Source organism: Danio rerio, chromosome 17 (assembly GCF_049306965.1).
Source record: "Danio rerio strain Tuebingen ecotype United States chromosome 17, GRCz12tu, whole genome shotgun sequence".
Taxonomy (NCBI): domain Eukaryota; kingdom Metazoa; phylum Chordata; class Actinopteri; order Cypriniformes; family Danionidae; genus Danio; species Danio rerio.
The window spans coordinates 2,284,218-2,301,017 of NC_133192.1; the positions used below are offsets into that span (position 1 = coordinate 2,284,218).

Below are 16,800 nucleotides of genomic sequence, written 5' to 3' on the forward strand. Positions count from 1 at the left end.
AGATTATTTGTGTTGTAGCTCCATTTAATCTTTATGCTCAATCAGTGACTTTTATTTTGACACTTGTTATGTAAACATTCATTAATTTCTATGATACTTATTTTACAAAAGATCAAATAAACAATTTTTATAATACTATTTTTTTTCAGATATTTGAGCCATGTGAGCAGGAATTAAACAATTGTTTACTGTAAACCAAAAGATTATTTGTGTTTTAGCTCCATTTAATCATTATGCTCAGTCAATCAATGACTGTTATTTTGACATTTTTGGTGTAAAAAATATTAATTTCTAAGATACTTATATTACAAAAAGTTAAAACTAATAATTCTTATTAGAATTTATTATAATATATTTAATGTTTAAAATTAATCATAATAATCCATTTATTTTTTTATATTTATGCCATGCGAGCAGGGATTCAACATTTGTTCACTGTAAACCGAAAGATTGTTTGTGTTTTAGCTCCATTTAATCTTCATGCTTAGTCAATCAGTGACTTTTATTTTGACATTTTTAACGTAAAAGTAACAATTTCTATGATACTTATTTTACAAAAAGTTTAAATAAATATTTATTATTATAATTCATTAATTATAATATAATAAATTATTATAATGAAAAATAATAATAAATGTTTTCTTTTAAGGAATTAAACCACTGTTTACTCTAAACCAAAAGATTATTTGTGTTTTAACTCCAGAACAATGTAAACTTTGCACTATTTTAGTGTAAACCGACATGTAATGCATCTGTTTTTAGTATAGTATGAACACAAACACAAACACAGAAAGTGCTGTGATTTGTGTGTGTGTGTGTGTGTGTGTACCTGTGTAGCACCGAATCCGGTGTGTGTGTTTTCGCTGTGTGTCGTCTGCACAGGCTGACCCTCCAACCACATGATTTTCAACGGGTTCCCAGTCAGACCGCTCTCGTTTTTACAAGCCAGCTCCTAAATCAGACCACAGAAAAAACAACCATTAAAAACAAAACAAATGCCATTAGAGTACAAATTAAACACCTTTTTACTTTTAAAGGTCGCATGAAGTGCTTTGAAATGTGCATTATTTACTCGATGTTTGACGTAATCTCAACTGAAACGTGAATAGAGGGCAGGACATAGCTCCTCCCCTTTAAAAAAATAGCCAATAGTCTTTGGCTTTCTCACCGCTTTACCCGTGAGATGAGCTCAAGTGCATCAAATGAACAGCCAATGAGAAGGAGGAGGCGGGGCATGCCAGGTACTAGAGAGCATTTGATTGGTCAGAAGATTTGATGAGAAACTGAAGTATGAGGTGACGTGAAAACAATTGTTGATCCGTTCAGGCAGAAGTGGCAAACTACAAGCTTTGGGTGTTGATATCAGTTTTATATTATCTAAACGAGACATTTGTCACTGTTTTGAAGCGCACTAGCTTGTAGTGCAGACTGAAATTAACATCTACATGTTTTATATTAATTTAACAGGACCTTAATGCATTTGGCAGATCAGTTTATTCAGAGCTGAAATCAACTGGTGATCTATAGATTGAGCGACAGCAATTTATAATAAATTACAATATTTATATTACAAAAAAAATAATGTTTGTAAATAATATGAATTTCAATTACGTCATTATATACTCTATTTTAAATATATTGTTACTATATATTTTTTCATCAAAACCCCTATTTCAAACAATTTATGTCAATTTTTGATAGATAATAGTAGACAAATGGTTGGTTGGTTGGTTGGTTGGTTGGTTGGTTGGTTGGTTAGTTGGTTAGTTAGTTAGTTGGTTAGTTGGTTGGTTACTTGGTTAGTTAGTTAGTTAGTTAGTTAGTTAGTTAGTTAGTTAGTTTGTTGATTAATTAATTAGTTAGTTAGTTAATTAGTTAGTTAGTTAGTTAGTTAGTTGGTTAATTAATTAGTTAGTCAATTAGTTAGTTAGTTAGTTAGTTTGTTGGTTAATTAATTAGTTAGTTAATTAGTTAGTTAGTTAGTTAGTTAGTTAGTTAGTTAGTTAGTTAGTTAGTTAGTTAGTTGGTTGGTTAATTAATTAGTTAGTTAATTAGTTAGTTAGTTGGTTAGTTAGTTGGTTAGTTGGTTGGTTACTTGGTTAGTTAGTTAGTTAGTTAGTTAGTTAGTTAGTTAGTTAGTTAGTTAGTTGGTTAATTAATTAGTTAGTTAATTAGTTAGTTAGTTGGTTAGTTAGTTGGTTAGTTGGTTGGTTACTTGGTTAGTTAGTTAGTTAGTTAGTTAGTTAGTTAGTTGGTTAATTAATTAGTTAGTTAATTAGTTAGTTAGTTAGTTAGTTAGTTAGTTAGTTAGTTAGTTAGTTAGTTAGTTAGTTAGTTAGTTAGTTAGTTAGTTAGTGTAATGGAAATTCATTTTTAGATGAGCTTTATATGTTAGAAACTTGTTTAAGACTCATTATTATATGTGCGTGTATCTGTGTTCTCCATATGTTCATCATAAAACCTATGTGTACATTTTTATAGATAACTATATTTCTTTAGGTGAAAGCTTTTTCATTATCCTAAGAAGGATGTGTGGTTGTTATGAGCATATCGCACGAACAGCAGAAGACACCTGACGTAATTGTAGATGAGGCCTTATTGGGAGTTGACCTTGTAAGCAGTACAAACCAGATAAAAGGGTGAACACACTTGACTTTAGTATCTCACTCTGCAGAAACTGTTGTTGCTGTATGACTGTGATCTTCTTTATAAAGAATAAAACTTGTAAAAGACATCCCGGGTAAGACTTTGTTTCTTGACCACTGAGAAAGCCTCCTTAGAGAAAATAGCCACTACATTAGTTAGTTAGTTAATTGGTTGGTTAGTTAGTAGGTTAGTTAGTTGGTTAGTTAGTTAGTTAGTTAGTTAGTTAGTTAGTTAGTTAGTTAGTTAGTTAGTTAGTTAGTTAGTTAGTTGTTGATTAGTTAGTTGGTTGGTTGGTTGGTTGGTTGGTTGGTTGGTTATTTGGTTGGTTGGTTGGTTGGTTGGTTGGTTGGTTGGTTGGTTGGTTGGTTAGTTAGTTAGTTAGTTAGTTTCCCCATGTTGGTGTGGGTTTCCTCCACAGTCCACTACAGGGGAACTGAATAACTAAAATGGCCGTAAAGTATTAGTGTGTGTGTCTTTGTGAATGAGTGTGTATTGGTGTTTTCCAGTAATGGATTATGGGTGGAGGGGCATCCGCTGTGTAAAATTTATGCTGGAATATTCGTTGGTTCATTCCGCAGTTGTGACCCCTAATAAATAACAAACTAAGCCGAAGGAAAAATGAATGAATGAATGAATTGTGATGCAGCAGTTGTGTATTTGTACACCTGATTCAGCTAAAAACACTCACAGCAGCTTTTGCAGAAGCAAACTCCACCACAGCGCTGCCCTTCTTCTTGCTGGATATCAAGATGTTCAAGACGTCGCCATACTGCAACACAAACAACAGACAGTCAACCATCAGCACGCTGAAAACTGTCTAAATAGAAGGGTGTCAATTCAATTTAGGCCTCCAACTAATATGAAAGAACATTAATGAATGAATGAATAATGGTTATTGCAGTATTCTGTATCCTACCCTCTTTTCAGCAGTCCACATTCATTCCTGTGGCTCTTAAAGTGACAGTGCGCTATTTTCATGCTGACGACTGCATTTATCATTATTAACTATGATTAACTAAAAAGTTAATCACTCCTATCAACTGAAGGACTATTGTAGCTTTAAAAAGAAAAAAACTTAGTTTAATTCCTACAGTGATGACTGTACAGTATACACAATGATAAGTTCAATGTACATATTTTATATATTTATTTATATAAATAAATATATTTATATATATTTATATTAATATTAATATTATCAATAATTGAGGTATTTTCTTTGTTTTTTTCCTACTTTATCCATTTTTAGCATCCATTTTTAGTATTCTGCAAATTTCATGATCTCAGAATTGCATAGGTGTAATTTCAACATAAAATAAAATAAAAGAACAAACTTACCAACTAATTAAATAACTAACTAACTAACTAACTGACTAACTGACTGGCTGACTGACTGACTAACATAAATGCATAAACAAACAAACGAAAGAAATAATAAAATAAAAATTAATATTAAATAAAATAATAGAACAAACTTACTAACTAATTAAATGACTAACTAATATAAATAAATACCTAAATAAACAAACAAAAAACAAAATAAATAATTATTAAAAATAAAATAAAAGAACAAACTAATTAAATAAAAACTAACAAAATAAATATATAAATAAACAAACAAATAAATAAAAAATAAATAATATAAAATTATATAAAGAACAAACTTACTAACTAATTAAATAACTAAATAATATAAATAAATATATAAATAAATAAACAAACAAATAACAAAATAAAATAAAATATAAAATAAAATAAATAAATATTAAAAAATAAAATAATAGAACAAACTAATTAAATAATAACTAACATAAAAATACATAAATAAACAAACAAACAAATAAAAAATATTAATATAAAGAAAAACTTTTCTAACTAATTAACTAATTAACTAACTAACTAACTAACTAACTAACTAACTAACTAACTAACTAACTAACATGAATAAATAAATACATAAACAAAGAATTAATACAAAAAAATAAATAAAATTAAATAAAACAATATAACAAACTAACTAATTAAATAATAGCTAACATAAAAATACATAAATAAACAAACAAACAATCAAATAAAAAATAATAACAAAATAAAAGAATGAACTTACTAACAAATTAACTAACTAACTAAAATAAATAAATAAATACATAAACAAGCAAACATTTTGCAAACATATTTTAAATAAAATAAAATTAAAAAGTTGCCGCTGGAAGGGCACTTGCTGCATGTAACATATGCCAGATAAGTTGGCGGTTCATTCCGCTGAGACGGCCCCTGATTAATAAAGGGACTAAGCTGAAAACAAAATGAATGAATGAATAAAAATAAAATAAACAAAAGTAAATAAATAAATAAACACATGCAAACATACACAGATCAAGATTACAACACTGACCAAAACAATCAAGCTTTTTAATCATGAATTTTCCCATAATCGTGCTGCTCTATCAAAATATCCGCCCTTTTGCTCAGAAATGTAGAAGAAAAATAAACGTCATGAAAGAACATCATGAGAGGGATGACGAGCCTGAAGAGTCGGATTAAATGTCAATCTATTTTCAGCGTAAATGTTTTCTTCCCAGGTCTGGAGTATTTCTGAGCGTCAGCCATGAATCTGAGAAACATCAGCTGATGTTCAGCAGCGTTTACTCCTCCAGCTCAGTCCATCATCATCATCATCACCATTATTATTATTAATGTCAGGAATTCTGGGAATCAATCTGGAGTATCGGTCAGTATTTGACCTTTGACCACAAGAAGGAAGATGCCAAATGAAAGTACGTGCTGATCTACGTGCTTTTGCGCCTTGCGTTTTGACAAGGATTGTCAAAATAGAGCCCTATACATAAAAAAAAACATAAATTGCCAGAACCTTTAGTAATTTTTTATTCTTTATTTACTTCTTCATTTGTTTATTTGTTTTTTTATTGTATTTTTTCCTCATCCTTTTTTTAAATTCATTCATTCAGCTTAGTCCCTGATTATCAGGGGTCACCACAGCAGAATGGTGGAAACTACCAACTATTCCAAAAGATGTGTAACACAGTGGATGCCCTTCCAGCCGCAACCTAACACTGGGAAACATCCATACACACACATTCACACACATACTCATACATTAAGGCAAATTTAGTAGATCAATTCCCCTGTAGCGCATGTGTTTGGAATTGTGGTAGAAACCGAAGCACCCGGAGGAAACTCACGTAAACACGGGGAGAACATGCAAACTCCACACATAAACACCAACTGACCTAGCCGGGGCTGGAACTAGCGACCTTCTTGCTGTGAGATAACAGTGATTAACACTGAACCACCGTGCCGCCCACTTTTCTTTTAAAATTATTATAACAAATAAATAAAATCTTTCGGTTTTTCAGTTTTGCCATCAATTTTCATTTTAGTGCATCAATAATTAATACATTTAAAAACATACATAACATAGTTAAAAATAAACAAATGTACTATTTTTGGGCGAAGCAGTGGCGCAGTAGGTAGTGCTGTCGCCTCACAGCAAGAAGGTCGCTGGTTCGAACCTCGGCTCAGTTGGTGTTTCTGTGTAAAGTTTGCATGTTCTCCCTGCGTTCGCGTGGGCTTCCTCCGGGTGCTCTGGTTTCCCCACAGTCCAAAGACATGCGGTACAGGTGAATTGGGTGAATGAGAGTGTGTGGATGTTTCCCAGAGATGGGTTGCGGCTGGAAGGGCATCCGCTGCGTAAAAACGTGCTGGATAAGTTGGTGGTTCATTCTGCTGTGGCAACCCCGGATTAATAAAGGGACTAAACCGACAAGAAAATGAACGAATAAATAATTTTTATTTGTTTATTTGTGTGCTTTTAGTTTTATTTAATTCTATTTTTATCTTATAGATTTCTTTTATTCTTGTTTATCTAAAGAACTTTAAATTACCATCGTGTATGAAATGTGCTATTTAAATAAACTTGCCATGCATGCCTCAATTGTTATTTTAATAATTACCTTCAATGTAGAATCATCAAGTAAAACAACAAAAATCTCCAGCTTCCCAGATCTGCGTGTAGATGCACAATTGAATCTTGCGTTTGCATGTGAAGAGCAGATTTCCAGCAGTCCCCGAACGCCTCTAAACATGTCTGCAGCGGTGGCATGTGCGAAAAACAAGAAAAACTTAATAGCGCTCGCACACGGGGGGAAATAAAGCTTTTAATGGCTGATGTCATGCAGACCTGAGACCCGCGGCGCTGGACGGCAGATCTGCTCATTAATAGCAGACAAAAAAAACTGCTCATTCACACACAAGGCCACTTCTCACGTCTTTAAAACACAGCCTGGACGGACAGCGTGCTTCAGATAATCAGATGAAAACAACACTCAAATACGCTAACAATTAAACGCAGCTCCGAAAAGCTCATAATCGGCCCTCGTAAAGCTCTCACAACACTTGTTTTTGACACGGAAGACATGCATGATAACAACACGAGGGAAGGGAACGCTGGAAATGTACAATTATTTGAAACACACTAAAAAAATTGCTCTAAACATTTATATGTGCATTGTACATTAATAATAACAATTGTGATGTAAGGCTACAGCAGTTAACGTTTGTTTTAAAGATACTTTTTTTTTGTAGGCGATGTGGCTCAGTGGTTAGCACTGTGGCCTCACAGCAAGAAGGTCGCTGGTTTGAGTCCTGGCTGGGTCAGTTGGCATTTCTGTGTGGAGTTTGCATGTTCTCCCCGTGTTGGTGTGGGTTTCCTTTGGGTGCTCCGGTTTCCCCCACAGTCCAAACACATGCGCTGTAGGGGAATTGATTAACTAAATTGGCCGTATGAGTGTGTGTGTGTGTGTGTGTGTGTGTGTGTGTGTGTGTGTGTGTGTGTGTGTGTGTGAGAATGTGTTAATGTGTACCCCAATCATGGATTGATAATGAAGTTTAATCAAGTGTCTCACCTTCTGAAAGAGGTTTTGAAGACATTCATGTGAATAGCCGGCGTTACTCTCGTCCTCTTTTTTACACTTCCACTTTAACTGTTTAGGAGAAAAACAGAAAAAAATCAACATCAAAGAAGATACTTACAAAAAATACATTTATTTTAAATATTGGTACTTGCAATCACTTTAAATAATAATAATATTAAATTATAATATAAATAATAATAATAACAATGATAAATTGTTAATATAAATAATAATAATAATAAATAAATTATAAATAATAATAATAATAATAAATTATATTATACATAATAATAATAATAATAATAATAATAATAAATTATAATATAAATAATAATAATAATTATTATTATTATTAAACTATATTTTTTTATTTGAACAGTTTATAGGTTTTATTTAAAAGAAAAACATTTATTTAGCAAGGATGCAGAAAATTACTCTAACATCACAAGATTTTTACATTGCAAAAACAACAACAACAATTTCTTCTGAAAAAAAGATTAACAATTCATTTCCACAAAGAAATTAATGAATAATTTACTACATGTACTTTAGTGACATATTTATTATAAATACCATTACAGTTGAAGTCAGAATTATTAGCCCCCTGAATTATTAGCCCCTCATATTTTTCCCCAACTTCTGTTTAACAGAGAGATTTTTCCAACATATTTCTAATCATAATAGTTTTAATAACTCATCTCTAATAACTGATTTATTTTATCTTTGCCATGATGACAGCACATAATATTTGACAAGACACTTCTATACAGCTTAAAGTAGATTATCGAAAAAAATATTGCTTAAAGGGACAAAAATATTGTTCTTAAAATGGTGTTAAAAAATTAAAATCTGCTTTTATTCTAGCCGAAATAAAAAAAAAAAATCCAGAAGAAAAAATATTATCAGACATACTGTGAACATTTCCTTGCTCTGTTAAACATCATTTGGGAAATATTTAAAAAAAGAAAAGGGGGGCTAATAATTCTTCAACTATATGTATGTACATATATATATACATATGTATGTACATATATATATATATATATATATATATATATATATATATATATATATATATATATATATATATATATATATATATATATATATATATGTATGTATGTGTGTGTGTATATATATATATATATATATATATATATGTATATATGTATGTATGTATATATATATATATATATATATATATATATATATATATATATATATGTACATACATATGTATATATATATATATATATATATATATATATATATATATATATATATATATATATATATATATATATATATATATATAAGGATCTTTAATCTAACTGTTATTTCAATGTAATTCAGATTCAAACAAGTAAGTATAGTTTTACAATTTAAAAAAAAGAAAATAAAAAGTCTAACATTTCTACAAAAATCATAAAAGTTTTTTCTATTTAAACCACAAGAATAAATACAATTTTACACTTTTACAATAAATTGATTACTGCACTATAAATTAATTTACTGTATTTTTTATTAAATAAATTTAGCCTTTGAGAATATAATAAATGATAGATAAACGACATTTTCTATACTCTATAACTGCTATAATATATCACCATTTTTAATGTACTTCAGATTTGCTTTTAAATCAGTCTTGGTGAGAAGAAATTTTCAAAAACATTAAATCTGCGTCTGCAAACTCATAATGTCCCAATTACATCCGACAGGCCACAATAATGGGCTGTAACACAATATTTATCAGCTCTCCAATAAATGCCGGCTCACAGTCTGCTTTAATGAATGGAGCGTCCAGAGAACGAGCAAAACTCATTTGTTTTCAAGAGCCTGCACTCGTTTAATAAGACAAATGGGAGGAGGAAGTCGAGAGCAATCTGTTCTGCAGGAAAATATACGTCTGAAAAATCGACCCGGAAAAACATTTAGAGACTAAATATGACAGAGCGCAGTAGAACATCAGGGTTTATTTGTGCTGAACGAGCAGGGATGATTAATCTGGACTTTAAATATATAATGCAATATGTTCTGCTTCTTATTGTGATCATGATAACAATGACGATCATTCATGTGTTTCTACTGACAGACAAAAAAAAACTAATTTAGCTTTGTGTTAAACTGAAAATAGAACAGAATAAAATAGAATAGAATAGAATAGAATAGAACAGAATAGAATAGAACAGAATAGAACAGAATAGAATAGAACAGAATAGAACAGAACAGAATAGAATAAAACAGAATAGAACAGAATAGAACAGAATAGAACAGAATAGAATAGAACAGAATAGAACAGAATAGAACAGAACAGAACAGAATAGAACAGAATAGAATAGAACAGAATAGAACAGAATAGAACAGAATAGAATAGAACAGAATAGAACAGAATAGAACAGAATAGAATAGAACAGAATAGAACAGAACAGAATAGAACAGAATAGAACAGAACAGAACAGAATAGAATAAAACAGAACAGAATAGAACAGAATAGAACATAATAGAACAGAATAGAATAGAACAGAATAGAACAGAACAGAATAGAATAGAACAGAATAGAACAGAACAGAATAGAACAGAACAGAACAGAATAGAACAGAACAGAATAGAATAGAACAGAATAGAACAGAATAGAATAGAACAGAATAGAACAGAATAGAAAAGAACAGAACAGAACAGAATAGGACAGAAAAGAACAGAATAGAACAGAATAGAACAGAATAGAATAGAACAGAACAGAATAGAACAGAATAGAACAGAATAGAACAGAATAGAACAGAACAGAATAGAACAGAATAGAACAGAATAGAATAGAACAGAATAGAACAGAATAGAACAGAACAGAATAGAACAGAATAGAACAGAATAGAACAGAACAGAAAAGAATAGAACAGAATAGAACAGAACAGAACAGAATAGAACAGAATAGAACAGAATAGAACAGAACAGAATAGAATAGAACAGAATAGAACAGAACAGAACAGAATAGAACAGAATAGAACAGAATAGAACAGAATAGAACAGAACAGAATAGAACAGAATAGAATAGAACAGAATAGAACAGAATAGAATTGAACAGAATAGAACAGAATAGAATAGAACAGAATAGAACAGAATAGAACAGAATAGAATAGGACAGAATAGAACAGAACAGAATAGAACAGAATAGAACAGAACAGAATAGAACATAATAGAATAGAACAGAATAGAACAGAATAGAACAGAATAGAACAGAATATAAAAGAACAGAATAGAACAGAATAGAATAGAACAGAATAGAACAGAATAGAATAGAACAGAATAGAACAGAATAGAATAGAATAGAACAGAATAGAACAGAACAGATTAGAACAGAATAGAACAGAATAGAATAGAACAGAATAGAATAGAACAGAATAGAACAGAATAGAAAAGAACAGAATAGAACAGAATAGAATAGAACAGAATAGAATAGAACAGAATAGAACAGAATAGAATAGAACAGAATAGAACAGAATAGAACAGAACAGAACAGAACAGAACAGAATAGAACATAATAGAACAGAATAGAATAAAACAGAACAGAATAGAACAGAATAGAACAGAACAGAACAGAATAGAACAGAATAGAATAGAACAGAATAGAACAGAATAGAACAGAATAGAACAGAATAGAACAGAACAGAATAGAACAGAATAGAACAGAACAGAATAGAACAGAACAGAATAGAATAGAACAGAACAGAACAGATTAGAACAGAATAGAATAGAACAGAATAGAACAGAAGAGAACAGAACAGAACAGAATAGAATAGAACAGAATAGAACAGAATAGAATAGAACAGAAGAGAACAGAACAGAATAGAACAGAACAGAATAGAACAGAATAGAACAGAATAGAATAGAACAGAATAGAACAGAATAGAACAGAATAGAACAGAACAGAACAGAATAGAACAGAATAGAACAGAACAGAATAGAATAGAACAGAATCGAACAGAATAGAACAGAACAGAACAGAACAGAACAGAATAGAACAGAATAGAACAGAACAGAACAGAATAGAATAGAACAGAACAGAATAGAACAGAATAGAATAGAACAGAACAGAACAGAATAGAATAGAACAGAACAGAACAGAATAGAATAGAACAGAACAGAATAGAACAGAACAGAACAGAACAGAACAGAATAGAACAGAATAGAATAGAACAGAATAGAATAGAACATAATAGAACAGAACAGAATAGAACAGAATAGAACAGAACAGAAGAGAATAGAATAGAACAGAATAGAACAGAATAGAATAGAACAGAATAGAACAGAATAGAACAGAACAGAACAGAACAGAATAGAATAGGATAGAATAGAACAGAATAGAACAGAATAGAATAGAACAGAATAGAACAGAACAGAATAGAACAGAATAGAATAGAACAGAATAGAACAGAATAGAAAAGAACAGAATAGAACAGAATAGAATAGAACAGAACAGAACAGAATAGAACAGAATAGAATAGAATAGAACAGAATAGAAAAGAACAGAATAGAACAGAATAGAATAGAACAGAACAGAATAGAACAGAATAGAACAGAACAGAATAGAAAAGAACAGAATAGAACAGAATAGAATAGAACAGAATAGAACAGAACAGAACAGAATAGAACAGAACAGAATAGAACAGAATAAAACAGAACAGAATAGAACAGAATAGAACATAATAGAACAGAATAGAATAGAACAGAATAGAACAGAACAGAATAGAACAGAATAGAACAGAACAGAATAGAACAGAACAGAACAGAATAGAATAGAACAGAATAGAACAGAATAGAATAGAACAGAATAGAACAGAATAGAATAGAACAGAACAGAACAGAACGGAATAGGACAGAATAGAACAGAATAGAATAGAACAGAATAGAACAGAATAGAATAGAACAGAATAGAACAGAACAGAATAGAACAGAATAGAACAGAATAGAACAGAACAGAATAGAACAGAATAGAACAGAATAGAACAGAACAGAATAGAACAGAATAGAACAGAATAGAACAGAATAGAATAGAACAGAATAGAACAGAATAGAATAGAACAGAACAGAATAGAACAGAATAGAACAGAATAGAACAGAACAGAATAGAACAGAATAGAACAGAATAGAACAGAATAGAACAGAATAGAACAGAATAGAATAGAACAGAAGAGAACAGAACAGAATAGAACAGAACAGAATAGAACAGAATAGAACAGAATAGAATAGAACAGAATAGAACAGAATAGAACAGAAAAGAACAGAACAGAACAGAATAGAACAGAATAGAACAGAATAGAACAGAACAGAATAGAATAGAACAGAATAGAACAGAATAGAACAGAACAGAATAGACCAGAATAGAACAGAATAGAACAGAATAGAATAGAACAGAACAGAACAGAATAGAACAGAATAGAATAGAACAGAAGAGAACAGAACAGAATAGAACAGAACAGAATAGAACAGAATAGAACAGAATAGAACAGAATAGAATAGAACAGAATAGAACAGAATAGAATAGAACAGAATAGAACAGAACAGACAGAATAGAACAGAATAGAACAGAACAGAATAGAATAGAATAGAATAGAATAGAACAGAATAGAACAGAATAGAGCAGAACAGAACAGAATAGAATAGAACAGAATAGAACAGAATAGAATAGAACAGAACAGAATAGAACAGAATAGAACAGAACAGAATAGAACAGAACAGAATAGAATAGAACAGAACAGAACAGAATAGAACAGAATAGAATAGAACAGAATAGAATAGAATAGAACAGAATAGAACAGAACAGAACAGAAAAGAATAGAATAGAACAGAATAGAACAGAATAGAATAGAACAGAATAGAATAGAACAGAATAGAACAGAATAGAACAGAATAGAACAGAACAGAATAGAATAGAACAGAATAGAATAGAACAGAACAGAATAGAATAGAACAGAATAGAACAGAATAGAACAGAATAGAACAGAATAGAATAGAACAGAATAGAACAGAATAGAATAGAACAGAATAGAACAGAATAGAACAGAATAGAATAGAACAGAATAGAACAGAATAGAACAGAATAGAACAGAACAGAATAGAACAGAATAGAACAGAACAGAATAGAACAGAATAGAACAGAATATAATAGAACAGAATAGAACAGAATAGAATAGAACAGAATAGAACAGAATAGAATAGAACAGAATAGAACAGAATAGAACAGAATAGAATAGAACAGAATAGAACAGAACAGATTAGAACAGAATAGAACAGAATAGAACAGAACAGAATAGAACAGAATAGAACAGAATAGAACAGAATAGAACAGAATAGAACAGAATAGAACAGAACAGAATAGAACAGAATAGAACAGAACAGAATAGAATAGAACAGAATAGAACAGAATAGAACAGAATAGAACAGAATAGAATAGAACAGAATAGAACAGAATAGAATAGAACAGAATAGAACAGAATAGAACAGAACAGAATAGAACAGAACAGAATAGAACAGAATAGAACAGAATAGAACAGAATAGAATAGAACAGAATAGAACAGAATAGAACAGAATAGAACAGAACAGAATAGAACAGAATAGAACAGAACAGAATAGAACAGAATAGAACAGAATATAATAGAACAGAATAGAACAGAATAGAATAGAACAGAATAGAACAGAATAGAATAGAACAGAATAGAACAGAATAGAACAGAATAGAATAGAACAGAATAGAACAGAACAGATTAGAACAGAATAGAACAGAATAGAACAGAACAGAATAGAATAGAACAGAATAGAACAGAATAGAATAGAACAGAATAGAACAGAATAGAATAGAACAGAATAGAACAGAATAGAATAGAACAGAATAGAACAGAATAGAACAGAACAGAATAGAACAGAAGAGAACAGAATAGAATAGAACAGAATAGAACAGAACAGAACAGAACAGAATAGAACAGAATAGAACAGAACAGAACAGAATAGAACAGAATAGAATAGAACAGAATAGAACAGAATAGAACAGAACAGAATAGAACAGAATAGAATAGAACAGAATAGAACAGAATAGAATAGAACAGAATAGAATAGAACAGAACAGAACAGAACAGAACAGAATAGAACAGAATAGAACAGAATAGAACAGAATAGAATAGAACAGAATAGAACAGAATAGAACAGAACAGAATATAACAGAATAGAACAGAATAGAACAGAACAGAATATAACAGAATAGAACAGAATAGAACAGAATAGAATAGAATAGAACAGAACAGAATAGAATAGAACAGAACAGAATAGAACATAATAGAATAGAACAGAACAGAATAGAACAGAATAGAACAGAATAGAATAGAACAGAACAGAACAGAATAGAACAGAATAGAACAGAACAGAACAGAATAGAACAGAACAGAATAGAATAGAATAGAATAGAACAGAATAGAACAGAATAGAACAGAATAGAATAGAACAGAACAGAACAGAACAGAATAGAATAGAACAGAATAGAACAGAATAGAACAGAATAGAATAGAACAGAACAGAACAGAACAGAACAGAATAGAATAGAATAGAATAGAATAGAATAGAATAGAATAGAATAGAATAGAATAGAACAGAACAGAATAGAATAATGTTGTTATGTCCCTTTATGTATTAATTCTGCTTTTTTATTTTTGGGAAGTGTTCTGTGTCTCTCTGCAGGAAGCAGCTGCTTACTCCTGTGTTTGGTCCTGCCCCTGCTCCAATTAATGTCACACCCTGCCTAGTCAGCTGACTCCTGGCTGCCTATAAATTCTTCCTCTGTCACTTCCTGTTAAGCTGTTTGAGCTCACTTGTGGTTGGTAGTGGTGTGTTTATGGGTATAGCAAGAAAGCGTGTGCTTGTTTGTTAGATTTGTTGAATTGGAGTTTGTCTAAGTGTTTGAGAAAGATCTGTGAAAGTATTTAGTGCTTTAGTTCTTGCTTTGTTAATGTTGAAAATCTGACCTCTGCCTGTTAAATGACTACTCTGCTGTTTTGCCCCTTTTTGGATTTATTTGCTGATTGTGAATATTTGTACATAGTAAGTACGGAGCTTGACAGCATTTCCTTTTGTACCTTTTTTAATTAATTGTTTTTGTGGGACAAGGGAGTAAGGTAAGAAAGTGTATTTTATTTTCTTTCTTTTTGCTGAAAATAGGGAATTTAGAGGGGATTTAAATTTAGATTGTTTTGTTTATTGTTTCGGCCTGGTCAGCTCCTGAAGTTGAAAAAAAAAAATAAAATTTTGTTTGGGAAAATCATTGTGAAAATAAAATCTTTACATATTTTCTTAAGCAGCATTGTGTGTGTATTCTTCCCTTTCATGTTACATCCTTACCCCTAGACGGGGAGTAACAATGTGAATAATTATGAACACTACAAAAAGCGTGAATGGGACCCAATATCTTTAGCAGAGATGCCCAACCTAGGGTCCGCGGGCTAAAGTTGGACCACTGTAAGCTATGATTTGGCCCGCCATGCCATCTTTGGTCTTTCAATTGTCTTTTCAAACCGAATGTAATCTTTTTTGGGGGTTGTTTTATTGTTAAAAGTTAATTGAAATGAAACGTTTTCATTCATTCATTCATTTTCTTTTTGGGTTAGTCCCTTTATTATTCTGTGGTCGCCACAGCGGAATGAACCGCCAACTAATCCAGCATATGTTTTGCGCAGCTGATGCCCTTCCAGCAGCAACCCATCACTGGGAAACACCCATACACTATGGTCAATTTACCCCACCCATTTCACCTGTACCGCATATCTTTGAAATTGTAGGGGGAACCGGAGCATCCGGAGGAAACCCACGCTAACACGGGGAGAACATGCAAACTCCACACAGAAACGCCAACTGACCCAGCCGAAGCTAGAACCAGCGACCTTCTTACTGTGAGGCGATTGTGCTACCCACTGCGCCATCGTGACGCCCATGTTTCAATTAAATATTGTAAATGATTTAGTGTAAATGTACACACCTGATGGACAGACGACAACGCAGAGACTTTGTTGAGCAAATCAAGGCAAAGGCAGATTCTGCTTGACTAGTGTATTCAGCATTGGACTCCACTGTTCACTCTTATGTTTTTATTGCAATAAGTTAAATTTTAGAGTTATACTGCATAAGTTAAGTAATGTTTATTTTAGCGCTGTCAAAATGAACGCGTTAACGCATGCGATTAAT

General features: G+C 31.2%; 1 protein-coding gene across 2 annotated transcripts in view; it reads right to left on the reverse strand.

Moving 5' to 3' along the window:
• dnajc17 (DnaJ (Hsp40) homolog, subfamily C, member 17) overlaps positions 1-16,800 on the reverse strand; it is a 115,009-nt gene that overhangs the window by 55,337 nt on the left and 42,872 nt on the right. For both annotated transcript variants that reach the window (XM_073927038.1, NM_200246.2), the window contains 3 exon segments: positions 7,572-7,649; positions 3,335-3,415; positions 830-952 (listed from right to left, as the gene is read on the reverse strand). In XM_073927038.1, the coding sequence (XP_073783139.1) occupies positions 830-952; positions 3,335-3,415; positions 7,572-7,649 (282 nt within the window).